We start from the raw sequence: 25,737 nt of genomic DNA, 5'->3' as shown, positions 1-25,737 counted from the left end.
CTGTACCTTCGATCTATGCGCCTTCAGAGCAACCGCCTCTGGCTGTGACTCTGGCCCCGTCTCAATGTCACCCCTAAGCCCTAAACCCTCACAGACTCCACTGATTTCACCTTGTAAGTGACTGAGTGCAAGAGGCTGCAAGGGCTCGAAATGGTATAAAGAGGAAGGAGACATCAAGTTATGACATATCACGTTACCTTGACAATGTCAAAACATGTCCTTTGCTGTTGTGGGTATTAAGGTTTGCACTTTCTTTACAGCCACGGTAATTTGGCTCTTGCAGGGCTACCAACTCTCACACTGTAAAAATTGCTTGTAAAATTTAAAGTAAATTATTGGCAAAAAAGTTGCCTATAAAGAACTATAAATTTAGAGTAATATACCATAAACAACATTGCAGTACATTACTGTGACAGAATAAAAGTAATATACTGTTCAAAAAATTACAAAGTTTTACTGTCTTTCTATTTGCTGTATTTCACTGTAATTCTCATTTACTGTATTACCCTGTAAAGTCGTTTTACAGTTAAATACTGAGATCTGTATGTTCATTAACTTACTGTAATTTGATTAATTACAATAATTACCAGGCACCTGCAGTTGCCTATAAAGTACTGTAAATATATGATCGGTATTTTTTAGTAAAAACTACAGCTTTCTAAAATTGCAGGATCGCAACCTATACAAAAGAAAGAACATATTATACTTTTAGGTGTTTTAATGTAAATTATTCAAAACATCACAACAATGAAAATATACACCAAGCCAGTAAACAATAAAAAAATAAGAAGCATTCTATTATATTGCAAACAACCTTGATGATGGCAATGAGGTAGATCCTCTTTCCTTTATATCTGACTTAGTATTCAGCAAAATGTCTGGGACGTAATTCACTATTCAAATATTGTATCTGAATATAGCTAATGTAAACATATAATTCATATAGTACATATAAACATACTCCATAGTGAAAATAAGATAATGTGAATTAAAGTTTAGTCAGTTGTTCTGAGTAATTCAGCACTGAGACATTTTATTTGAACACAGCTAATCTAAAATCTAAACAAACACTGGCATATAACAATCAACAGAAACAAGTACTTGAAATTGTATTCTTACACGAAAGAGTAATCTAATTATGCGTGTATGTAATGATGGTATGCAAATGACAGTTTGTGTGTGACTTTGAATGATTGTATATGAATATGTGTGTCCATATGTTTTTTATAGTGTGTGAGTGTGTCTGTGAGAGTGTGAATGTGTGTGTGTATCAGAGTGTGTGGGTTTGTGTGTGGATTAGGTTTGTATTACATTGTAGGGACCAAATGTCCCCCACAAGGTAATAAAAACCTGTTATTTTGACATTGTGGGGACCATTTTTCAAGTCCCCACAATGATCTGTGAATGCAATTAAAAAATTAAAAATGCTAAAAGTCTGGTATTTTGCTCGGTTCCTTATGGTTAAGGTTAGGGCTGGGTCAGGGTTAAGATGAACTAACTCCTCTTGTCTGCCTGTCTTCGTCACCGGCAGTCCTAAATAATTGCGAACGACACCCTCCCACCCCGAGTGTGTCGAGCCGCAGTCACACAAAAAAGAACCTTCCTCACCAGTCCGTCGTGTCCTTTTGTATCCTCTCCCTCCCTCCGGAATACTCCCAAATCAGTCCACACCTGTTGCCGCCAATTGAATCACTTCACTTGCATTCCTACAGTTCCATTAGAAGCAGCTCAATCCGAACAGCGATGGGGAACCCAGCTGGCATCAAGTTGGAGCCCCATGGGGCTGACGCCGTCCAGCATGTTGTTTGATCCCATCAGAACCTCTCCCCTGGACTGATGTCTTTGGTTTCGATGACTCTGCCAAAGAACAAGTGAAAAGCTTCAATCGATTAAAATAAACAACACTCTCTTTGCCACCCTCTTCTGGTACAGGTTTATAAAGCACATCCGTCACGCGGTCCACCACCCTAAAAGGTACTCTATACCGCCTCTGCGACTTGGGACACTTCTTAGCCTTATTCTTCACCCGAAACTAACCCCCCCTCGGAATAATATTGAAAACTGACTCTTCACAGGAGGCAAAACCCTCCTCTCCTTATGCAGAAGACAAATTAATCCCCCTCATCTGCCTGTCTTCTTCACCGGCAGTCCTAAATAACTGCGAATGACACCCTCCCGCCCCGAGAATGTCGAGCCGCAGTCACACAAAAAAGAACCTTCCTCACCAGTCCGTCATGTCCTTTTGTATCCTCTCCCTCCCTCCGGAAAACTCCCCAATCAGCCACACACGTCACAGTATATTTGCCGTAAGATTTGTTGCGTGAGCCTGAGAGTTTGAAAGCGTGTGACGCTAGATGCGTGCGAGTTGGCGATCCTGGTAGAGTATCACTTTAATCTCATCGAGAAATATGTTACTGTATACAATTCGTCTTGCAAAACCCCCTTATTTGCAAATGCAGGCAACATTTCAAACATGTAGTCAGTTTACATCAATAGCTACAGACGAATTTTCGCAATGAGAAAAGTGTATGTGTTCTGCATACTTAATATGTTACAAGTTATTATTCTACATTCACTTCCCTCCCATGCAGTTACATTAACACACAGGCAGTTTAATTCAGCAGATCTACACCTGGATACTATAGAGAAGTGATAACGAGACCATGAACAGCATAAAAAGGCGGATATAATGAATCCAGTCTGATGGTTTGTCAGAGCATCAATCTGCCGTATTAATCAACGCAGCTTTTGCGTGTGTCTTACCTACAGATCCTTGGCTTTTTCGTTGCAAACTTTTTTGAAAATAAATCTGCCCTGTAGCCGATCGTACAATTGATTATAATATTGCTCGTGCTGCTCCTTCATTACATACCGGAATTGAACTTTGAGCGAGTCATATTTTACGTAATGAAAAAAACACACATGTGGTTACTCTGGGTTACTTCGGCGAGATTGCGCTATCGGTTAAGATAAGGCTCTGTTGAACTTGGGTCCTTTTGTCGCCAAGCTCCATTACAAAACTACATAACTCAAAATTTTGTGATTTCATTTTTTCTTCTTTTTGTTTAGGTCCATTATCCTCGCTGAGATGTCTTTTCCTTTGCTTATTCTGTGACCAGTGGTGCAAATTCCGAACATGATACATTTTACAACATCGATTGTTATGAGAATATGTATTTTAAATTACAATGAAATTTCAGTAATGAGTTATTTCCAGGTTACTTTTTTCATACTGTAATTTAATCTCAAAAACAAACATGATACTACTGTACCTTGTGTGTGCCTTTGGACCAGCTGCCTCTGGCTGTGGCCCAGTCGCAATATCACCCCTAAGCCCTGGAGGGGCCTAACCCTAACCCTAACCCTAATCCTAACCCTAATCCTAACCCTAATCCTAACCCTAACCCCATATTTTTTTCCGTCTGTGGGCTGTATATTGACAATGATATAATAATGAAGATTACTATAACTCAGCGAATGACTGGTATTAGTGATAATCATTTTCTATGCATCATCAGTTCCACCGAAGCAGCTCCTATTTTAAATAAAACTATAGCCTTTATTATGCTAGTTGTGCTTTGGACTCAGCAAAATGGATTCCTTCTACAGATGCTACAGCTTATAAACAGTATTACTAAAGGCTACCTCTGTAATTTTGGCAATCAGTGAAAACCACACACAGTGAGGTGGTAGCTGGTGGAACGGCCTAGCTCTCCACCTGAGAGGGATCCTATTCAGATCTCTGGATAATAATGTATTTATCACATACCTTTATCCAGACCAAAATACAATTGAAAGCAGAGTCAGTTTTTGGCGCTATTGGGAGTTATGTGCCATGCTCCGGAGCCCAATAGCGACATCACTCTGCCAACCATGGCATTTGAACTAATGACCTTCCTGAGCCACACGCTGCCCTCTATATCAGACAGCAGGGATACATATAGGCATAGCCAGGCTGGGCCGCCCTTCTCCAATCCATAGCGACCATTATCCACACTCACAAACTCATGCCCCCATCCTGTCCCATCCCCCCCCCCATGTCTGAACCCCTGAAAGTCTTCCCCTTTCTCCTCCCGTATGGACAGTCCTCACAGAGGTCCAGGGATGAGCTGAGAAGCACATACAGCTATCCTTTCCCGGTGAAGGTACCAGATGACAGAAGCAGCTCTTTTATTTCATGCTCATTGGGTCTAGTGCGCAGTCCAACAATCAGGTAATGTTCCTAAAACCCAGTGTGAGGGTAACTGATCATTTCCACGAGGGTCCCACCCCCACCTTGATGCACCCACCCCTGGCTGCCATCAACAGCATGATGCACCAGGATGTGCCCCGTGGTGATCTGGCAAGCTTCTACAAGCTTGGGAGCCATCAGTCACAACAACATCTCTGATTACTGCCATCATGGGAGGAAAGCAACAACTGCAGGGCCCTTTCAAAACCGCGATGGCTACAAGAGCATGCTGGACTACAACCCCTCCCACAGGAAGCTCTACACCTGGGACAATTTCCACATGATCAGCTACGGCGTGCGGCTAGGCAAGCTGGATGCCAAGTGAAACTCATAAGTGCAAAAACACATGAACACTAGCTAGCTAGCTGTCATAGGAACTGATCTCTCGCAGGTCTCTCGTTTCACTCGGATGGTTTTCGCTGTGGCACGGTCCGAGATGAGTTGTGTTTCTATTATAATCTTTAATCAGTTGTTGTCCTGATGGCTTAGAGGAAAAAACAGATCATCCCAGTGCGCTTATTCTGCTCAGGTCCGGGCAAGGGAAAACGTGTGTCCATGCTTTTATTCATCTTATATATATATATATATATATATATATATATGACAGGCTTGTATTATCAACACAGCTCAACCAGTTTACTTAATGAACACTCAGATCTTACAGCACATACACAGCTATCGCTGCTGATATTGGACTTATTTTAGGAAAATGGTGCCGAAACCTCCATATTTGTACGACGTTCCTGAGCCAGGGACACATTCACACGGGGAAAGCAGAGTTTGCTGATTTTTGTCTAATAGATTCACACAAGTCCAGCTTGTAAACAAGCAGGAAGAAATTTTATCCAAGCAGAAGCAGCAATGATGGAACTAGAGCCGGAGAAACAGGGAGACATTTGCAGACACACTGTGGGCCCTTGTGCTCATACAAAGGGCAAGAACAGGCAGTAACTGTCCATAGATAACTCAGCACGGATGTGTCGTGAATATGAAAAACAGGCTCTGTGCTTTTACAGAATGTGATTCAGTGGAATGCAGCATATGATTTTTTACAGAGTTTTTCTAGTATTAACAAGCTAAAGTTATTTCTAGAATCAATCTAGAGACTTAAGAAAATGTTTTTACCAACAGCACCCCCTAGAGGATCACCAAAGGCTTTGCAACAACTGTAGAGCAATCAAAATCAGAAGCAAATAATAATAATAATAAAAAAAACAAAGACAAATGGATGGTTGGCCAGCAGAAGATGTCTGCTACAATTATGCATCCTCTACAGTCGTGTTGAAGTTTTTCCCGGCAAAAATGACCAAATCTGACCAGTCATCAATGCGCACATCAAAGACCATGCAGGAGCCAGAGAACTCATAGCAATTGTCAAATACTGCTAAGAATAACAAACACCTCATTCACCTAAAGCTTCATTAAATAACTAAATATTCATTAAAACTATAAAATGAATAACCACAAAAATTGTTGTAGCTTATATTATATTATTATATCCTTTTTGGAAAGAGAACGTCCGTCCATCCACCCATTTCCCAAACTGCTTATCCTACTGGGTCGCGGGGGGTCCGGAGCCTATCACGGAAGCAATGGGCACGAGGCAGGGAACAACCCAGGATGGGGTGCCAGCCCATCACAGGTCACACTCACACACCATTCACTCACACATGCACACCTATGGGCAATTTAGCAAGTCCAATTAGCCTCAGCATGTTTTTAGACTGGGGGGGGGGGGGAAACCGGAGTACCCGGAAGAAATCCCACGACAACATGGGGAGAACATGCAAACTCCACACACATGTGACCCAGGCGGAGACTCGAACCCGGGTCCCAGAGGTGTGAGGCAACAGTGCTAACCACTGCACCACCATGCCGCCCCATACAGTGCTAACCACTGCACCACCATGCCGCCCCATACAGTGCTAACCACTGCACTGCCATGCCGCCCCATACAGTGCTAACCACTGCACCACCATGCCGCCCCTGGAAGGAGAATGTGATGCTGGAAAAGAAGCAAAAACATCTCACCATTATTCTTTGTTTACATTATTTATTTTTTTAAAGAGATTAAGATTACCATGTTTAAAGAGATTCATAAGTACAGAATATGAATATTGCCAGAAGAAAATAAGGTAAATGGTTGCTGATTTACATAAGATGAACCTTTTATCTCAAGCTCATTTTTTGAATGGTAGTATCGAAGTAAAAAAATCTAGTTACTTTCTGTGTTAAAATGATATGAGCGAGATATAAGGCTCTCGAAGGAACAAACAGGCAGGTTTAGGTTTACTCAAAAATATTTTTTAAAAGTGATACAAAATGGTTATATATCTATATATAACGAATAATCAATAATAATCAAACAAGCACAAACTATTGCATTTAAATCATGAACAATGGTTAGTCCAAAGAATACAAAGTAATACAAGTCATAAACCGTGATAAGTAATCCCAATAATCAATAAGTGATACAAAATGATATTATATGTATGTATATATCACGAGCAATAATAAAAGAATACAAAGCATTAGGTATATCATAAACCGTGATAAGTAATCCCAATAATCAATAAAATGCAACAAGCTATTTACACTCGGACGAGCTATCATCACCCACCGTCACGCTTAGACTGAAGGTCCAGTCGGCACTGAGATCTCCCCCTTCCTTTATACTAATTTGGGCGCTGTGTGTGGACAGGGAATGAGCTGGCCAGGCTCACCCCTCCCCTCAGGCAATTCATTCTCAATTTTTCAGTTTTGTCCGGGTAATGCAGCTTGCGGTTTCGATCAAAAACAATAAGACAAGTTCCCATACTCAATGCGTTCCCTTCTTCCTGAAGACGAGGTAAGTGTCCCACACACAGACCAAGGGTGAGAAAAACATATCGGGCAACACTTTCTCTTGTCCTCAGGAAAAAACATGGCAAACAGATCATGAAACAAATTAACAAGACAAGCGTCCTTGAACAGGTTAAGCATCCCAGAACAAGGATTTTTAAGACAAGCATTTTGGCTCCTTTCATGAGAAACAAGGTATTCTGTGAAAAACAAGTTATACAAGTGATCAGTACAAAACGTTTATGCTGTTCGACCTTGACACAATAATACTATGGGTCAATCATGGACGACGTATTTGAATCTCGGGATTAGTCCATACACCATCAGAATCAATCAATACCTGAATCACCTCATATGTATGACAGTAACAGGAGGACAATGATTATTTCTAGGCGACGTACTCATCCACAAGTTTGTCCTAATACACTTTCCCTTCTTTAAATTCTGTTCAGCACCAGGCACGACGTAGATTTCCCTGATACGACTTAAGATAAAATTCCTCTCATTAAGAAACCCCTAAACAAAGAAAATGCTCACGTTTCATACATCTCTGCAAATCCCCTTAGAACAACCTATGAACTGAGTAATTATAAATCATTCCCCCATCTGATTGCTGTTTTGTATACATACTCTAATACATGGGATAAATGGAATTTCCCAGGGTAAAGCTAATTTTCAGTGTACTTTTACACCATGTGAAGGAATGACGGCACAAACATCCTCCAATTGCTCAGGGAAGCCAAGAGGTCTGGAAAGTTTATTCCAGCACAGACAGCTGCTACCACTAGGGCGGCGCCACTGAGAGCGAGCAGCAACGGCAGCCTCGAAGAGGGGGACTCTGCCACGGCCCGGGTCTTCATCGGCTGGGCCACCCGCTCCAACTGCGTGAGAATGGCCTGCCGGGCCCCCGCCCACTGACCCGGCCCGTATAGCCGGTACTGGTACGGGGTACAGGGCCCCAGCAGGACGCTGAGACCGAGGCGAGGATCCCGCAGTAGCAGCCGGAGGACCTTGGGCCGCACCCCAAACAGCTTCGCCAGCTCATCCATGTAGCTGATGTAGTCCACCTCGATGGTGTGTCTCTGAGACTTTACATAACTGAGGGAAGAGGATGAAAGGAACAGAGCAAAGCTACATGCATAAGCCGGCTACAAGAAGAACAGATTTTACAAAATATAACAAATATGGATAAAAACAATTGATTTTAAGCTACATTACTTCAAGTTCAGCATTTGAGAGCATCGGTACTACTGAACTGTAGAGGAGCAGAGCGTTTATATGAAAAGTCCATTCATAAATATTTCAGATGAACTGTGAGAATAACAAGTTTCTAATAACATCGTATAATAACATAATTGAGGAATATAAATGACCTTTTCTCCATCATTTCCTTGGTCACTTTGATCTCCTTCAGCATTCTGTTCACTGGGGGAAGTTTGTTCAGCCCTGAGGAGAAACATCCAGCATAAACTGAGGACACTAACCACAGAAAGCACAGGACAAACACTCCTTAGGACGGAACAGGGAAACTATGAAGACTTCAAGCTATCTGTGGTGGCACCTTTGAAGATGCGCGTAGCCCATCTTGCCTGCATCTCTGAAATGGGCATTATGGCCCCCAGGGGCTGGATCAGCCCGATGATGGCCAGCGTGGGTTGCTCCAGTGTGGGGGGGAAGACATATTTGTAGAGCGAAGTCTTGTTCTCTGAAACCGAGATGACAGACGAGGGGAGGAAGGGAAAAGAGAAGCTGTATCCAGTGGCGAAGACCACCAGGTCGATGTCCTCCTCCACCGTCCCATCCTCGAACATCACGCTGGAACCCTCGATCCTGGACACGTTAGTCTTCACCAGGACCGTGCCAGAAAGGATGCGGTTGGGCAGCTCATCATTGATCATGGGGTGCTGGTTGTCTAACCTGGGGGAGGCAGTACCGATTCAGAACCATCATCCGCGAAAGGCTGACCATTAATGACGATGCTTTAGTTACAGCTGCGGACACGTTTGTGCAGCCTGACACTGGCAATTTTACTCTGCCTTAGCTGCTATTTACTCAGTAGTAGAAGCACCAGCACATTTCGCAAAATGGCTCGTCGGTTTTGCTTTAAAAAGCCCTCCGATGGAGGCACACCTATGCTTGGGTTTGATGGAGTACAGCTTGTGGTTGAATCTCTTGTTAAGTCTTCTTTCGCCTATCGTGGATGTGACATTAATGGGCATAATGGCCTTCATTATGTTCTGGAGCCTGCTGAGTTTTATGTCCATGGGGAATCCGTTCTCCCCCACACGGTTCAGGATCCACGCGCCCCTCCGCGTGCTGAGGAACACCTGTGAGCAAAAAGAGAACCTGGTAACTTCTGCTCTGACGTCAGCTCTATGTGCTTCCCAGCAGTCCCAGCTCCCAGGACGCCAACCAGGTCAGACGTCTGGTCATGGTTTCCATCAGCAACACTACGTATGATTGTTTGTTTTTCTTTAAACCTTGAGAAGATCTTGGTGATGTTGGGTTCCAATTCCGAGTAGGTAGCATCTGAAGCTGGATCTGTGTGTATGTGGGGCTTGCAGGGTCTGTGAGACATCTCTATAATGTGTGTGTTGTGTCCTCTGCCTTATTCCTGACTTGTCTTGGAACAGGTCTTTGTTTAATGTGATTGTATTGGGGTTGGTGAGTTGTCTTAGCACATGGGAGTTTTATTTACACAGAAATGCACTGAGGGCAGACCGGGGTTCAAGTCTCCATGTGTGTGGAGTTTGCATGTTCTCCCTGTGTGTGTGGGTACTCTGCCCCCCCCCCACTCCAAAAACACATTAAGGTGAATTGGAGTTACCAAATTGTGTGGATTTGTGTGATTGATGTGTGTGCGACTAGTGATGAGTTGGTGACCCATCCTCGGTCATTCCCTGCCTTGCACCCATAACTTCCAGGCCAGGTGGAATAGGACAAGCAAGTACAGAAAATGGATGGATGGTTCTAGGAACAAAGGACAGATGACTACAATTCCAAAGAAGAATCCATGTGAGAATACCCACTTAGGAGCATTAGGGAAAAAGCCCCCAACCCATACCTGCTTGGTCACCCTGCTTAACTCCACAGCAATGTCGCCCCCAGAATTCCCAATCCCGATCACGACCACCCTCTTCCCCTGCCATTCTTCGGGAGATTTATAGTCTCGGCTGTGGATCCACTTCCCTTTAAAGGTGTCGATTCCTGCAACAAGATGTCCTATTAGTGATAGGTTTGTGGTATTTCAATTTTAAAAAAGTCAAAATAAGTATTTATGAATGTACCACAAAGGAAAATGTACATTTTTAAAGAATTCAGATGAGCAAAGATAAAGTTAGTTGGTTTATGGTGAAGATCAATAACACAAAAAAGTCAAATAAAAGTAGGTTAAAAGTGACTGCTTCTGTAATTCTCCTTCTGTGCCACTCCAAAGTACATGCTCTCTGTAACTGATTAAACTTGTTATTTCAAGTGTTCCCCAAAATATTACTCAACAACATTCAAAGTTTCATAGCTCAATGCTCAAATGTTCTGCAATATGTATGGCAGCACAATTAGCAGCACAGTAAGTTTACCTGGGAAATCTTTCAAAGGGATGTGTGGGGACACATGGTGTCCTATACAGACGAAAATAGCATCAAAGATGTGCCTCTCCTCCTGGCCCTGTCTGTTTTTGGTCACCACGTCCCACTGGCCCGAGCGAGCGAAGTCAGGCCTTTGACGCACACTGCAGACGCTGGTCTGAAACAAACACCTTAAGAAGTTGGATCCCTACTGAGGTCCCAGCAGGTGGTTCATCAGCTATTTGATACAGGTGCTTCACTTGACTGACGGCTTTTTGTGTCTTTTAGAGACAGTTGGCTCAGGGGCTGATTTGGTTTTCATGCTCCTACCATGGATCTGCATTCAGTCCATGAAGAACCCAAATTTCAACTGTGTCTCTCTGTGCCTGGGAATGGAAGGCACTAGTGCCAGCCAACCCATTGCCTTCTGAAGCCAATTTTACTTGGTCTTAGACGTGGGGCACCGACTGTGAAACTTGCCTTGGGTGCCAAACGTGCTTTGACCATCCCTGGTCGAGATACTGTTCAATGTAAAGGGAATCTCGACTTGACGCTCTCACCTGGAGGCGGATGTAACGGAGCAGTCTGAAGTGCTCCACGTACTTCCGGAAGTATTCTATGACGAGGGAGTTGTGCATGAAGTTGGGGAAGTGGGCAGGCATGGGGAAGTCGCTGAAGCTCATCATTTCCTTGGAGGTGTTGATGGTGACAGATGGGTAGATGCTAGCCCGGTCCTTCTCCGGCTCCTCCTGAAAGGTTGCAGGAAGTATGATGAGATACCGAAGCTAAACACATAGCTGGGTGGAAGAGTAAAGAAATTAGGGAAAAGGGTAGTTGCCAAAATGCTACTAAAAAAATAAGCAAAGTTAATACTTATGAACCTGCTAAGGCTGCCTGTGATAGCAGGTCAAACACGGTTTTGTGTTTCTGTAGGTGAAGGTTCAGGAAGAAGATAAGGTCAGCTGAGCATCATGACAAGTTTCTGATCACATGGCATATCAGTCACACAAGAGAGCTTACAATAAAAAATGCTAATAATACAGATTCACTGATACTCCCACAACAGACCTTTGATAAACTAAGGCAAGGTTCCCGGCCAACTCGAGCTCACCTTGAACCTCCACAAGCCCCCGATGTCATCGCTGCTTTCAAAGCAGACCGGCTCCAGTCCCTCGTCAAGGCAGCACTTGATACAAGACAGCCCTGATGCTCCCCCTCCGATCACGGCAACGCGGCGAGCCATGCTATGGAGGGCCAGAAGACAGGAGGGACTGACTCCGCAGTTTGCCAAAATTATAAGCTACTCCTTGTAAACCCACTTACCATACGAAACCAAATGTAATCAATGTCATGCGTGACTTTGCCGAAACATATGATATAAATGCCCAATGAGGAAAAAGACATTTTAACTTTGGAGATCAACATTGTCAGAAAAATCACAGCTGAAATTCTTTTTCCAACTCTTTCCAGAGATATTTGGGATTTTAGACACCGGAGTTGATCTATACTGAATTAGAAACACTAACTGTTTTTAGCCGGTATACACATAGACATCTGAAGACACTTGCAGGTTCTAGCACACAGAATACATTTTATATATTTACATTTCAGGCAAAACTGCATATATGCTGTTTCTAAGAAGGCGATATCAACATGGAAGAGGCTTGAAGGCTAAAGGAGTTTTTGAAGAACACTAGCAGGCGACAGGACAAACGTATACGTCTGTCGTCTAAAGCCCTTGTGATTGTTTCTCATGTGCCGTATATTCGAGATTATGTCGTGATGTGATATCATGCAGCCCTATTTTAAACTGTGAAAATGTTGCATCTTTAAAATCCAATTGGAAAGTACGGGAAGCCACCGCATATGTAGATGGTGTATTTCAGTCACCACTGAGAAATGACTCACTCCATCAGTAGACTGTCTGAGTCTTTCATTCAGGGTCTCTCAGTCAGAAAAAGAAGCAGAGACCCGAAAGAGCAGAGAGACACTCGTTCATCAATTCATTCACCAACTTGTTCATTCCTTCAGGTCTCTAGAGCCTCCCTGTTCCTTCAGTGCAGGCATATATGTTTGGACCGAGGTTTGTTTGCAGCCAATCATATGCTCGCTTACAGCACGCCCTTGCATGCCTCACTGGCTCTCACTGGCCACAGTCGAGGAGGGAAGCAGCATTCGAGTCATATTTCCAGGGGCAGATATTAACTGGTGCGCAAGTCCGCATTCACCGTTAAAAGTGATACGTGCGGAAATTGATCGTTGTAACGATGCAAATGCATATGTATTCCATGTGCATTTCCACTGATATGAGAAGAACTTACCATGCATTGTAACCTTTATACCGCAATGAAGTATGAATTAGCATGTAATGGTCATAGACCCAGATGCTTTACCATTTGCAAAAGTTCCACGGCAACTTTAACCTTCGTGAACTTCAAAGCAATGAAATACTTTGAAAGTTTATTTTTGAGGATGAAAAAGTTTAGGGAAGTTTTGAAGAATCTTGCTTTCCGAATAAATAATTTTCCCAACAATATAACATTGTCGAGTAAAATATCAAGCATATCGCCATTTAGGATAACACCAAAGATAATATCATTACAAGTAAAGGAAGTCAAAAAAATGAAATTTTGTACTTAACCAAACTTGCAAGTGGTGATACGCAAAAAGGCCTACGACGTGATCTACTTAGCGAGCGAAGTTGACATCAATACATACAGTAAATTGGTTAAATATGCAGACGACACCAAGGCGGGTGGTGTAGCAGATACTAAACTAGCAGCACAGAGGCTACAAGGGATCTTGATTAAATTCGCGACTGGGCTGATACCTGGCAGATGAAATTTAATGTAGATAAATGTAAGGTAATCCATGCAGGGAGCAGAAATATAAAGTACAGATCTTTTATGGGTTCCACTGAAATAATGGTAGCTGATTATGAGAAAGACCTCGGAGTATATATTGAACCCTGCAGTCCCCCACTTTGAACGCAGGCCCACTGTGACATTGTGCCTCTAATAGCTACTCGCTGCTTCCTGTCTGTTAACCAGTTTTTGACCCAATCTGCTACAGTTCCTAAAATCCCTGCAGCTTTAAGCTTAAGCAAGAGCCGTTTGTGAGGGACAACATCAAAGGCCTTCTGGAAATCTAAGTAGATCACGTCGTAGGTCTTTTTGCGTGTCTTACCTACAGCTCCTTGGCTTTTTCGCTGCAAACTTTTCTGAGAATAAATCTGTCCTGTAGCCGATCGTACACCTAATTAAATTTTTGCTCGTGCTGCTCCATCATTATGTAACGGAACTGAGCTTTGAGCGCGCCACATGTTATGTACTAACCAGTTTCGGTAAAAAACACACATATGGTTAATCTGGGTTACGTCCACGAGATTACATTATTACTAAAGTACATAGTTCAAAATGTCTTTTTTTGTGATTTCAGTTTTTCTTCCTTTTGTTTGGTTCCATTATCCTCACTGAGTTGACTTTTCCTTTCGTTATTTTGCGATCAGAAGCATAAGATTGAGAAAAGATTTTTGAACATCAGTTTTTCCAAAGAAGAGAGAAAATGTAATTTAAATGACAATGACATTTCAGTAATGAGTTATTTCCAAGTTACTTGTTTCATAATTTAATCTCAAAAAGAAAGATGTTACTACTGTACCTTGTGTGTGCCTTTGGACCAGCTGCTTCTGGCTGTGACTCTGGCCCAGTCAATGTCACCCCTAAGCCCTAAACCCTCACAGACTCCACTGATGTCACCTGGTAAGTGACTGAGTGCAAGATGCTGCAAGGTCTCAAAATGGGATAAAAGAGGAACAGGATAGCATGTTGCGACATATCACGTGACTTTGACAATGTCAAAACATGTACTATTGTGGGTTTGGGACTTTAGTGTAAGATTTGCAATTTCTTCACAGACATAAGGACTGAGACATTAAAACACGAGGGACTTAGACTGCATCTCTGTCAATACAGGTGTAAAATTACAATGACTTTACACAGCGTTTTAGAAATGCAGTTTTTATTGGATTGAAACATGGGATGAGTTAATGATATTTCATGTGATTTATTAATAATCAACTATTAATAAAATATAAAATATGTTCATTTAGCAACATATACGAGGAAATAAATGCTGGTGGTAGGTCTGCTTGGTTTTGGTCTGTGCAGAATTTCTTTAGAATTTCATTTTGTAGAGTTCATGGTACCATGCAAAAACTGTATGGACAGCATACATTTCACAATTTGCACAGTCATTCTGACCATCTTCTTGATAACTTTCTAAGGGAATTAATTCCAAAACACAGACATTTTTTAACATAAAAAGTTAGCATTTCGTGTAAAACAGTGATGAGAAATTTCAGTCATCAGAAATTTGTATAAGGACTCCCAGTGATGGAGTGAATAGATGTGGGAGATCCTCAGCATCCTTTGGAGGAAAACGCACAGAATTTATATGTTACGTAGCAGTTTCATGACCTTGTAGTCTGTAGGATTTTTAAAGTATCCCAAAGCTTTTCGTGTAGCTAATTTTAGGTTTATAATGGAATAATATAGATTTGCCGTAAGATTTATTGTGTGAACCTGAGAGTTTGAAATCGTGTCACGTCAGATGCGTGTGAGTTGGCCGTCTCTGTAGATTATCACTTTAATCTCATTGAGAAATATGTTACTGCTCTATTATATGATTCATCTTGCAAAACCCCCTTATTTGCAAATGCAGACAACATTTAAAACACGTAGTCAGTTTACGTCAATAGCAACAGACGAATTTTCGCAATGAGAAAAGCGTATGTGTTCTGCATACTTAATATTACACAGCAAGTTAAACCGACAGCTTCTGCATTCACATCCCACCCATGGCAGTTGCATAAACACACAGGCAGATTAACTCAGCAGATCTACACCCTGATTCTACAGATAAGTGATAACAAGACCATGAAGAACAGCATGAAAAGGAACATTAGAACACAATAAATTTACAAACGAGAGGAGGCCATTCGGCCCATCAAGCTCGTTTGGGGAGAACTTAACTAACAGCTCAGAGTTGTTAAAATCTTATCTAGCTCTGATTTAAGTCTTTTAAGTTTTAGTCTGCAAGGGTTGAACAGGAAGACTATTCCATACTCTTACTACACGCTGTGCAAAGAAGTGTTTTCTCTAATTCAGTTTAAAATGTTCTCCCGCTAATTTCCACCTATGGCCACGAGTTCTAGTATTTAAACTAATATCGAAGTAGCCATTTGGCTGAACAGCATCCAGACCTGTTAGAATCTTATGTACCTGGTGCGAGGCTGAACAGATTCAGCTCTCTTCATAAGACATTCCTCTAAGACCAGGAATCATTCTTGTAGCCCTATGTTGCATCCTTTCCAGGGCAGCAATGGAACCCATAAAATATCTGCACTTTCTATTTCTGCTCCTTGCATGAATTATCTTACATTTATCTACATTAAATTCCATCTGCCAGGTATCAGCCCAGTCGCTAATTAAATCAAAACCCTGTTGTAGCCTCTGTGCTGCTAGATTAGTATCTAAAACACCACCCACCTTGGTGTCGTCTGCACATTTAACCAATTTACTGTATGTATTGGTGTCAATATCATTAATGTTAATTAGGAACAATAGTGGTCCTATAATTGAACGCTGCGGTACCCCACTATGAACGCAGGCCCACTGTGACATTGTGCCTCTAATAACTACCCACCGCTTCCTGTCTGTTAACCAGTTTTCGATCCAAGCTGCTAAAGTTCCTAAAACCACTGCAACTTTGAACTTAAGCAAAAGCCATTTGTGGTGGACAACATCAAAGGCCTTCTGGAAATCTAAATAGATCACATAGTAGGCCTTCTGTGATCAATTTCTTTTGTAGCTGAGCAGATCATGTTCAAAATTGTTTATCATATGGAAATATAAATGGTACGTCCCATCCATCCATCCATTTTCCAAACCGCTTATCCTATTGGGTCGCGGGGGGTCCGGAGCCTATCCCGGAATCAATGGGCACGAGGCAGGGAACAACCCAGGATGGGGGGCCAGCCCATCGCAGGGCACACTCACACACCATGCACTCACACATGCACACCTACGGGCAATTCAGCAACACCAATTAGCCTCAGCATGTTTTTGGACTGTGGGGGGAAACCGGAGTACCCGGAGGAAACCCCACGACGACACGGGGAGAACATGCAAACTCCGCACACATGTGACCCAGGCGGAGACTCGAACCCGGGTCCCAGAGGTGTGAGGCGACAGTGCTAACCACTGCACCACCATGCCGCCCCCTAAATGGTACGTCTATATACAAATACTAAATGTAAATGTTAAATATAGGGGGTGGCATGGTGGTGCAGTGGTTAGCTTCTGGGACCTGGGTTCGAGTCTCCATCTGGGTCACATGTGTATGGAGTTTGCATGTTCTCCCCATGTCATCGTGGGGTTTCCTCCCACAGTCCAAAAACATGCTAAGGCTAATTGGACTTGCTAAATTGCCCGTAGGTGTGCATGTGTGAGTGAATGGTGTGTGAGTGTGCCCTGCGATGGGCTGGCCCCCCATCCTGGGTTGTTCCCTGCCTCGTGCCCATTGCTTCCGGGATAGGCTCCAGACCCCCCACAACCCAGTAGGAAAAGTGGTTTGGAAAATGGATGGATGGATGTTAAATATAAATGTTAAATGTAAAACAATGTTAAATATAAATAGTATCATATAAATTGGCCTTAAATATTTCTCACCATACTTTCGTTGGTGGCGGCAGTTCGTAAGATGCTGCTGCTGAAGGTTTTGTTTGGAAATGGCAAGAAATCGCTTGCAAAACGGCAGGTTCAATCGCAGGAACTACGAGGACCATAATCCATTGTGGTTATCGGTCACTGCTACGCGTCGCTCGTTCGCATATTGGTCAATACTGACACGCGAACGTGCGATCTTTCATGTAATGTGTTTAGTGATTTTCATCTGACAAACAGAAAACTGAAGTATGCAGTAATAATAATACAATGAAGGAGAAACATGAATAAAACAGTCTTTATTGATTATAAAATTATATTGTCTAGCCAACAGGAAGCTACCATACTAAAATAAACAAAAAATATATACCTATATATATATATTCATTCCATTTTACAAAATACTCTGTAGACTGATGTTTAACAGTTATATTTACGTTTACATTTATATTTAACATTTACATTTAATATTTATATATAGACATACCATCATCTATGACCTGATGATCCACAACACCATTGACTTCCGGCTAAATTTCAGAATATTGCACTAAATGTTGAAAAGTACAAAAATGTTTACTACCTTTGCAAACGGCGCCCCATAAATTAAATCTTCCTTTTTACATTACTCGTAGCGAGTCTAAGGCTATTTTTCAACTCAACCTGTAGACTTAGATACTCCTGGTTTATTTTGAAATCATTAGTTAATTTCCATTTGTGGATGAGAGTCCTTATCCCCTGGACTTTATTCTTAATTTCCATAGTAAACCACCTTGGCTGCAGTTACCTAGATTTAATTTTGTTGGAAACAGATAAGAAGTCCTCTTGCGCTTGCAACAATGTGCTTTTTTCTGCTTAACTCCATCCAGTTTACAGTTTCTAGTTTCTGTCTCATTCCATTAAAGTTAGCTTTCCTAACATTGTATATTTTTGTTTTGGACTTTGCTCTTCGGACACTAAAATTAACCTCAAATTTAATCATGTCGTGATCACTTCCGCCCAGTGGTTCTAAAACCTCTAATTTTCAAATCCTATCCTGGTTATTAGAGAAAACAAGACCAAGAAGGGCTTCTCCCCTGGTAGGGGTATTAACAAACTGAGTAAAAAAAAAAAGCATCCTGTACTAATTCCACCATCTTAAGTTCATTTACAGAAGAGCAGAGACTGTGTCCCACTGTATCCCAGGTAAATTAAAATCACCCATAACCACCACATCATTTTTATTCCTCATAATCCTGATATCATCATATAAAATTCTGCTTTCCTCTACAGCTACATTAGGTGCTCTGTAATAAATCCCGACAATTAGGCCACTTGAGTTTTTAGCATCTAGTTTTATCCATACAGCTTCTGTACTTTTATTTTTATCAGTGAGCTCCCTTGCCCGCAAGTTTTCTTTTACATATACTGCAACACCACCTCCCTTCCTGCCTATCCGGTCTCTACGGGACAACGTATAACCATCCATATTATATTCTTCTCCATCATTGTCACTCATCTATGTTTCAGTTATTCCTATATCGTAAGTGTCTGATGATATTAAAGCCTCTAAATCATGAATTTTGTTTCTAATACTCCTAGCGTTTAAGTACAGACCACAAAGGATAGGCCTTTTATAGTGCCCACTTATAATGGTTATAGGGGCTTTCTGTCTTCCGCCACCTATATTCATAACTAACCTCCTTGTCCCTAGTTTAAACATCCCTCAACTACTCTACACATATATAGGAAGATATAATGAATCCAGTCTGATGGCTTGTCAGAGCATCGATCTGCCGTATTAATCAACGAAGCTTTTGCGTGTGTCTTACCTACAGCTCCTTGGCTTTTTCGTTGCAAACTTTTCTGAAAATACGTCTGTCCTGTAGCCGATCGTACATGTAATAAAATTCTTGCTCGTGCTGCTCCTTCATGATACGCTTTGTGTGCCATATTTTATGTGATACTGCTCAGTTTGTGGAAAAAACACACATGACAGAATGTCTTTTTTCGTGATTTAAGTTTTTCTTCTTGTATGGTTCCATTATCCTCGCTGAGTTGAATTTTCCTTTCATTATTTTGTGACCAGATTGGAAAAACTGAAATTCTAAAACATGAGAGAAAATGTATTGCAGATGACAATGAAGCTTCAGCAATGAGTTATTTCCAAGTTACTTGCTACATAGTTTAATTTAAAAAATGAAGATGATACTACTGTACTTTGCATGTACCTTTGGACCAGCTGCCTCTGGGCTAGCTGGCCCGGTCTCAATGTCACCCCTAAGCCCTAAACCCTCACAGACTCCACTGATGTCACCTGGTAAGTGACTGAGTGCAAGATGCTGCAAGGGGTCAAAATGGTATAAAGAGGATCAAGATAAGCATGTTGCGACATATCACTGTCAAAGAACGGGGCAAACGTGGTGCGATGACAAGGCATGATGCAGGCAGAAACAAATGTGGATGACCCCCTTGCGGCTCGAACGACAAAACGGGGTTTATTAACAAAAACAGAAGTCACTGGGGGTACTACAAAAAGAAAAAGGACCACAAGGGGTTAAAAGCACAGGGGAAAAACAAAGACTAATCAATGGGGGCAGGTGGGCAGAACATTCTAACATGAAGAAGCACAATCAACAAACCACTGGGGAACTGGACAGAAGCAGGGACTTAATTACTGAATTAATTACAGAAACTGAAATTGGGTAACAAGACTGACACAGGACAAGTGAGACTAATTAACAAAGACTAACCAGGAAACCAAGAACTAACCAGGAAAACAGGAAACACAGAATCTAACAGTAAGAGTAACGAAACCCGATAAAACATAACTAAGGCTCAAAACAGGAAACCAAAACAGAATACAGAAATCGCCAGACACAGGAACTAGAAAAACTCATACAAATGAAACACTAGGGAACAAGATACAAAAACAGAGGAGGTAGGCTTTGAACACAGGACAGAGTGGATCACAACAAACTGCATGCTCAACAAGTTGAGCTATGCGGGGAAAAGCTAGGGGGAAAACACAGACTGCCAACACGAGGGACGGGATGACCTGCAACACCTGCTGGCCACACGGGGAAGGGAAACAGAGTGGAACAGGGGCTGACCCTGACAATCACGTTACCTTGACAATGTCAAAACGTGTACCTTGCTAATGTGGATTTGGGACTTTAGTTTAAGATTTGCAATTTCTTCACAGACAGTGCACATGAGCGACTGGTTGCCTAATTTGAATGTGTTCCGGGCTCTTGCAGGTTATTTAGCTCACACTTTCAGACTGTCACACAAGAAATCTTGCGATAAATCCAGATTATTTCATTATACAGATGTAGCCGCTTGAATTTTCCCCTCCCAGCCGGCTGCCTGCCGGTTGCCTGCCAAAAGCCAGCCAAAGGGACTGACCCCCCTCCTTCTGGGGGTGTGCCAAAATTCTCATCTAAACCCGCCCATTTATTCACTTGCAGGGTGTTACCATGAGATGGCGCTTTCTTTACAAAAACACATTTCAGTTGTGGTCACAAGTTTACATACAACAGGTATCAACCAGAATCTTTTGATAGCCATTAGCAAGCCTCTGGCATAATTCTGGCTGAATATTTGACCACTCTTCTTTGCAGAATTTCTAGTTCATTTAAACTAGTTGGGTTCCAGGCACAGACCTGGCTTTTCAGCATAACCCACAACTGTTTTGAAGCTTGGAATCCTGATCAGGAGTGACAATTTATATTAAAACATAAGAACATAAGGAATTTATAAAAGAGAGGAGGCCATTCAGCCCATCAAGCTCATTTGAGGAGAACTGTAATAGCTCAGCAACTAACAGCTAACTAATTTGTTGTTCTAATATTCATTTATAGTTTTGTATTATTCCTGTAATATAATGTGATTGCACATTTTATACATCAACGTTTAATCTGTTGCATGTTATAAACTGTGAAAAGGCTAGTATTGTGTGTTTTCTTACAGTTTTTTTTTAGTTGCTAAGACTGTCTCTTCACATGCATGGTCCATCCTTGGCATTGCTCTGGAGAAATATCTTGGCATACAGCATTCATTGTTTGATCTTGTGTCAATTAACATAATTTGTTTATTTTATGTGTGTTTTACAATCTATTTTAGAAAGGGTCTTGATAGTAATTTAGTAAAATGATATATTTCAGTTTTGACTGTTTTACTAGCAGTTTAGGGTCAGTATGTACTTATGTGCAAAATGGCCTCTGATAAATTAATTGAAGAAAAACTTTTGAAGAATTTAGTTATTGATTGCATTTTGTATGAAAGCAAAGCAAAATGCTTAACAGTTTAGCCCACTTATTCTTACTTATTTACTTATTTATTTCTACTAAAAGTTTGCTGTTCAAATGCTTTCTTCAACCTAACACTGATAAATACTGCTAAAGTTTTTCTTAAACATTTTGGTGCTTTCTTTTAAAATACGCCGTGGCGCTTGTGCCTACTCCTAACACATGGCTGCGACCGGACGGGTTCCCGCTGGACGTGTGTCTTACATTCATCCCGTTATGTTTTATTCCTTAACGTAATTAAAAATACAACAAATACATGTAATGTATTTTCATTCTATTAAAGTTTAAAGGCAACCCTTATCACCCAAATCATATGGCCCCCTATCGGCAACACGTAATAGACATTTGGAATATTCCTGACATTTCACATCTACTCACATTCAATTGAAAACACCTGTGTCTTCATTTTTAATGCTTTATTTATAAGTATTTACAAGTATTTACATGTTTAAGTAGTACTGATAGAACATATTGACTATGTTCAGTCTTATACTACACTACACACTACACTTCTTCCATCATTTTCTCCCTTGCCTTGTACTCATCCTCCAATCCCTTGCTCTCCTCCTCCTCCATTGCCTTGCACTTCTCCGCCATTGCTTTGCACTCCTCTGCCATTGCCTTGCACTCTTCCGCCATTGCCTTGTTCTCCTCCTCCTCCATTGTGAAAGTCAAAGCCTTGCTCTCCTCCTCCATTGCCCTGTACCACTTATCCAATCCCTTGAACTCCTCCTCCATTGCCTTGAACTCCTCCTCCATCACCTTGTACTCCTCCTCCTCCATTGCCTTGCTCTCCTCCTCCTCCATTGCTTTGCACTTCTCCGCCATTGCTTTGCACTCCTCTGCCATTGCCTTGCACTCCTCTGCCATTGCCTTGTTCTCCTCCTCCTCCATTGTGAAAGTCAAAGCCTTGAACTCCTCCTCCATTGCCTTGAACTCCTCCTCCATCACCTTGTACTCCTCCTCCTCCATTGCCTTGCTCTCCTCCTCCTCCATTGCTTTGCACTTCTCCGCCATTGCTTTGCACTCCTCTGCCATTGCCTTGCACTCCTCTGCCATTGCCTTGTTCTCCTCCTCCTCCATTGTGAAAGTCAAAGCCTTGCTCTCCTCCTCCTCCATTGCCTTGCTCTCCTCCACCATTGCCCTGTACTCCTCCTCCAATCCCTTGAACTCCTCCTCCATTGCCTTGAACTCCTCCTCCATCACCTTGTACTCCTCCTCCTCCATTGCCTTGCTCTCCTCCTCCTCCATTGCTTTGCACTTCTCCGCCATTGCTTTGCACTCCTCTGCCATTGCCTTGCACTCCTCTGCCATTGCCTTGTTCTCCTCCTCCTCCATTGTGAAAGTCAAAGCCTTGAACTCCTCCTCCATTGCCTTGAACTCCTCCTCCATCACCTTGTACTCCTCCTCCTCCATTGCCTTGCTCTCCTCCTCCTCCATTGCTTTGCACTTCTCCGCCATTGCTTTGCACTCCTCTGCCATTGCCTTGCACTCCTCTGCCATTGCCTTGTTCTCCTCCTCCTCCATTGTGAAAGTCAAAGCCTTGCTCTCCTCCTCCTCCATTGCCTTGCTCTCCTCCACCATTGCCCTGTACTCCTCCTCCAATCCCTTGAACTCCTCCTCCATTGCCTTGAACTCCTCCTCCATCACCTTGTACTCCTCCTCCTCCATTGCCTTGCTTTCCTCCTTCTCCAATCCCTTGCTCTCCTCCTCCTCCATCACCTTGTACTCCTCCTCCTCCATTGCCTTGCTCTCCTCCTCCTCCAATCCCTTGCTCTCCTCCTCCTCCATTGCCTTGAACTCCTCCTCCATCACCTTGTACTCCTCCTCTTCCATTATGAAAGTCAAAGCCTTGCTCTCCTCCTCCTCCACCACCATTGCCTGGCTCTCCACTACCACCACTGCCTGGCTCTCCTCCTCCTCCACAACCACTGCCTGGCTCTCCTCCTCCTCCACCACCACCACTGCCTGGCTCTCCTCCTCCATTGCCTTTTTTCCTTTTCCTTTATTTGTGAAAAACTTCTTTAGCCAGGATTTTATTTTTCCTCCTTTGGCCTTCCTTTTTCTTTCCTCCTTCATTTCTGTATCTTCCCCAGGGTCATTTGGTGCCGCTGGCGGCCTAATACAGTTCAGAATACACCACTTCATGTTAAGATGCTGCACGCTCAATGTCTGATTTCTTTTGAAGTGGTGTTAGTGCCTACAGCTCAATTTATACCTTCAGAATGATGACATCAGAGTTGTCACGGTAACATTCTGTTCTAGAATTCTATTTGAAAAACAACTGTAGGTGCCATATTTGGTCAGTGGTTCAAATTTTTTTTAATTCTTTGCATTTTTAATATGCTTCATTCAGCTCATATTCTGCAGCATATATTGTATGAATTTCCATATTTACCTTAATTAGTTTACGCGCAGATAATATTCTGTACTTGCAAACAATGCAGAAACCTACCAAACATTGCCGGGCCGTTCCTGTGCTCACAGAGCGTGGTGAGCTTTACTTTACTCAGGAGGAGGACAGGCTCACATTTTCTGACCGTGGCCATGCTGTGCTATATTGTGAAAGGTGCTGAACTTAGTGATGAGACAGTGAATACCCAGATTCTGATCCTCAAAGTGTGGTCCAGCGACTTCAAGCTGGGAACCGGGGCTTGCTAAGTTTATACAATATCACGTGACCGATGACTTCCGATTCATCCTGAGGCGTAAGAGACTGCGAATCCTGTTGGCTCTTCAAAACTTTTATATAAGTGAGATGATTCTATAATTAGCAATGGTAGTGGAGGCCAGTTTTTAACCAAAGAACCACCTAAAGCCAGCCAAAGGGACTGACTCCCCTCCTTCTGGGGGTGTGCCTAAATTCTCATCTAAACCTGCCCATTTATTCACTTGCGGGGTGTTACCATGAGATGGCGCTTTCTTTACAAAAACACATTTTAGTTGTGGTCACAAGTTTACATACACAAGTACAGCGGGTATCAACCAGAATCTTTTGGTAGCCATTAGCAAGCCTCTCAGAATTTCTAGTTCATTTAAATTAGTTGGGTTCCTGGCACGGACCTGGCTTTTCAGCATAACCCACAACTGTTTTGAAGCTTGGAATCCTGATCAGGAATCAAGAAATTTACAAATGAGAGGAGGCCATTCGGCCCATCAAGTTCGTTTGAGGAGAACTTAACTAATAGCTCAGCAACTAACAGCTAACTAATTTGTTGTTCTAATATTCATTTATAGTTTTGTATTATTCCTGTAATATAATGTGATTGCACATTTTATACATCAACGTTTAATCTGTTGCATGTTATAAACTGTGAAAAGGCTAGTATTGTGTGTTTTCTTACAGTTTTTTTTCAATTGCTAAGACTGTCTCTTCACATACATGGTCCATCCTTGGCATTGCTCTGGAGAAATATCTTGGCATACAGCATTCATTGTTTGATCTTGTGTCAATTAACATAATTTGTTTATTTTATGTGTGTTTTACAATCTATTTTAGAAAGGGTCTTGATAGTAATTTAGTAAAATGATATATTTCAGTTTTGACTGTTTTACTAGCAGTTTAGGGTCAGTATGTACTTATGTGCAAAATGGCCTCTGATAAATTAATTGAAGAAAAACTTTTGAAGAATTTAGTTATTGATTGCATTTTGTATGAAAGCAAAGCAAAATGCTTAACAGTTTAGCCCACTTATTCTTACTTATTTACTTATTTATTTCTTCTAAAAGTTTGCTGTTCAAATGCTTTCTTCAACCTAACACTGATAAATACTGCTAAAGTTTTTCTTAAACATTTTGGTGCTTTCTTTTAAAATACGCCGTGGCGCTTGTGCCTACTCCTAACACATGGCTGCGACCGGACGGGTTCCCGCTGGACGTGTGTCTTACATTCATCCCGTTATGTTTTATTCCTTAACGTAATTAAAAATACAACAAATACATGTAATGTATTTTCATTCTATTAAAGTTTAAAGGCAACCCTTATCACCCAAATCATATGGCCCCCTATCGGCAACACGTAATAGACATTTGGAATATTCCTGACATTTCACATCTACTCACATTCAATTGAAAACACCTGTGTC

General features: G+C 42.0%; 2 protein-coding genes across 14 annotated transcripts in view; both read right to left on the bottom strand.

The window, feature by feature from the left end:
• The window catches only part of LOC125709061 (flavin-containing monooxygenase 5-like), a 31,491-nt gene extending 17,095 nt beyond the window's left edge, over positions 1-14,396 (bottom strand). For 4 of the 13 annotated variants that reach the window (XR_007382594.1, XM_048977106.1, XM_048977116.1 and 1 more), the window contains exon 1: positions 7-2,220. The gene's annotated coding sequence lies outside the window, so the exon portion shown is untranslated. Of the gene's footprint in view, positions 1-6; positions 2,223-2,763; positions 2,895-14,298 lie in introns of those variants that run through there. The other 9 variants (XR_007382595.1, XM_048977100.1, XM_048977105.1 and 6 more) reach the window with 8 other exon arrangements.
• LOC125709063 (flavin-containing monooxygenase 5-like) lies at positions 6,265-14,417 on the bottom strand. Its single transcript, XM_048977118.1, has 9 exons — positions 14,299-14,417; positions 11,750-11,882; positions 11,199-11,387; positions 10,651-10,816; positions 10,137-10,279; positions 9,203-9,399; positions 8,634-8,989; positions 8,446-8,518; positions 6,265-8,170 (listed from the first exon to the last, which is right to left on the bottom strand). The coding sequence occupies exons 2-9, from the start codon at positions 11,879-11,881 to the stop codon at positions 7,759-7,761; spliced, it is 1,668 nt and encodes a 555-aa protein (XP_048833075.1). The 5' UTR covers position 11,882; positions 14,299-14,417; the 3' UTR covers positions 6,265-7,758.
• Between the last annotated feature and the right edge of the window lie 11,320 nt (positions 14,418-25,737).

Source organism: Brienomyrus brachyistius, chromosome 15 (assembly GCF_023856365.1).
Source record: "Brienomyrus brachyistius isolate T26 chromosome 15, BBRACH_0.4, whole genome shotgun sequence".
Classification (NCBI taxonomy): domain Eukaryota; kingdom Metazoa; phylum Chordata; class Actinopteri; order Osteoglossiformes; family Mormyridae; genus Brienomyrus; species Brienomyrus brachyistius.
This window is presented reverse-complemented; position numbering and strand designations above follow the sequence as displayed.